Below are 2,552 nucleotides of genomic sequence, written 5' to 3' on the forward strand. Positions count from 1 at the left end.
TCATCCAGCATTTGGTACAAAGTCAGAACAGAAAAATTAAACAATCATGCAAATGGAAATTAAATGGGATGACAACAAGTTGTTGCTAGGCAATCAAAGAGCGAGAGTCACCAGGAAACCAAAGAGTGAGAGTCACCAGGAAACCAAAGAGTGAGAGTTGCCAGGAAACCAAAATGATCTAGTCGATGCCACCAGTCCTGCTTCGCAGGCTGTCAGAGGATGAGTGGTTAAAATCTTTCCTCTCCCTACATCTTCCAGAGTGCTGTGCTGTTCTGGATCAGAGTTCAGTGAATATTCCATATATATTGAACACTGAATATTCTATCAGACAATTTACTTATTCATACTATGTGTCAATATATATCAAGAACGATATATATTGTTCTTGATTTATTGTCCAGCACTATACAAAAGGCTTATTAAAGATTTTTGTTCATTTCACTCCCAACATTTGCAAGTATATTTAACAAAACAGCTTTAAACCGTTGACCAGCTGTTTTTAGCAGCTAGCAGCTAATGCTACATAGATCTGCTGAACCCACCCTCACTTGTCTGCGCTGGTGCAGAAATTCCCTCCAGTAGGGACTGATGGGAGTTTCTCGAGCTTTCCGGCTCACACTCCAACATAGTGGCCCTGCAGCAGAAGGAAATGAAAGAATTATTTGATGATTTAGAGAGGCGATGTTGTTTACTGCAGCAGGAGGAGAGTGTGACTGGCACCCCAGAGTCCTGCCGCTGCAGGCCTTGCTGGCAGTTATGTAGCTCGGTCCTCCCACTGAGAAGATCTCGTCTCTTGACCCCGACGCGCCGTACAGCTGTTTCTCTGCTGAGCACTTTTGCTTGGTGCTGGTGGAGGCATGATCCGACAAGGAGGAGCTCAGAGACACAAGGGATCCACTGGTGGCTTCAGACTGGAGCTCTCCTGGAACAGATCAGGACGGAAATCCAGTTCCAGTTTATTTTTTAAAATACACAACATGATGAACAAATCAAAGGTTTGGCAACATCAATAAGCAATTAAAATGTAGCGGGAGTAAATTAAGCTAAACAAGTCCAGCATTCAGAAAAAGAAAGCATGCTTTGCTCTGTTAGAGGAGGTCTGAAGTCAGATTTAAAGGTAACCTATTATTCATTCTTGAACAGTTTAAGATGGGTCTATGGGCGATACAGGTTCATTACATGTTTTGCACATAATAATTCTCAGATTAGATGTTAGTCTGCTGAGATCTGCTATTTTGAGCTGTTTTCCAAACACTTTTACATGAAAATGGATGCTAACAGATGCACTTATACACACATCTTTGAAAAGCATTAGAAGAGCCTCCAGCACAAGCAAAAAGAATGCTGCAAGTGGCTTCTTAATGGTAAGTGAACAACAAAACACATTTCCAGCAGCCATTTTCCAGCACATGCAGCGGTAAAACAAGCTGATCAAAGATGCGGGAGCTCTGCTTGGGCTGCTAAGTAACAATGTACTGCCCATAAAATGTGACTCATTATTCTGANGTGAGTCACCTGTACAGGGAGAAGTGTGGTTGTCATATCGGGACTTGCTGCTCTGCAGAGCCTCGTCCTCGGTGTCGCTGTCACTGCTGGTTGCTGCTACCAACACAGATGACGACTGATCTACAAACAACACATTTTGACATTTTAATTAAAAAAATTGAAAATGTAAATTTTTTTTTACCCTCTCAGCCAAAACCAACTGCTGAGTTACAGAAAGTCTGTCTTTTAATATTGGCATTGCCCCTTTGGGAAATAACCCATCAATACTAAATAAACATGTAATTTCACATTAAGAATTAGCCCTGTCACTTTAATAAATTTTGTTGGACAATATGTTGTCCCAGAAGCTATTGCAATAAACGAGGGCAAAGGGGCGGGGCTTGTTCAAAATTTCAGGCTAAGCCCGTGGTTTCAAAAAAGTTACATAGTGCAGCTTTAAATATTCAAAATAAATAAATAAAACAACCAAAGCAACATATAAAAATGGATGTTGAAGTCTCTGTAAATAAAACTGTCCTTCAAAATTAGGGCTAGTTGAAACCAATGCAACGAACTGAAGACTTCTGTCATCCAGAAAAAGAGAAAAGACAAGACCAATAAATCATGTAAATGGAAATAGTCAAGCTTGTTTTAATTAATTATGTTGAGTTATTACAACAAGCTTATTAAAGATTTTTGTTAATTTCACTCACAAGTAGGACTTGCTCGATAACATTTTGCTAGACAATAAATTGTCTAGCTATTGCGATAAACGATAATATTTTTGAGACCATTTTAAAGTAACATAACGGAAATTGCATAATACTGCAAGTACAATGTCTCAAATATGAATAAAATTTAATTTCTAATGAATATTTAACAGTGGACATTTTGAATATCTAAAAAAAAAATAAACAAAACAACTGAAATGACAAATAAAATTAATAATGTCCTCTCTTCAAAAAAAACTGTCCTTCAAATAAGGGTCTAGCTGACACCAATGTGCCAGACTATTTTTTTTTTTTTTTTTTTTTTTTAAAGATTTTTTTGGCTCTAGTGGCCTTTAT

The 2,552-nt window shown here is 38.2% G+C and overlaps 1 protein-coding gene across 1 annotated transcript in view; it reads right to left on the minus strand.

Moving 5' to 3' along the window:
* Positions 1-2,552, minus strand: part of LOC103130777 (E3 ubiquitin-protein ligase TRIM37-like) — a 71,320-nt gene that overhangs the window by 6,125 nt on the left and 62,643 nt on the right. The window contains exons 15-16 of the mRNA XM_016666165.1: positions 721-922; positions 543-634 (exon numbers count right to left, since the gene is read on the minus strand). Of these exons, the coding sequence (XP_016521651.1) occupies positions 543-634; positions 721-922 (294 nt within the window). The remainder of the gene's footprint in view (positions 1-542; positions 635-720; positions 923-2,552) is intronic.

Source organism: Poecilia formosa, unplaced genomic scaffold, assembly GCF_000485575.1.
Source record: "Poecilia formosa unplaced genomic scaffold, Poecilia_formosa-5.1.2 Scaffold671, whole genome shotgun sequence".
Classification (NCBI taxonomy): Eukaryota; Metazoa; Chordata; class Actinopteri; order Cyprinodontiformes; family Poeciliidae; genus Poecilia; species Poecilia formosa.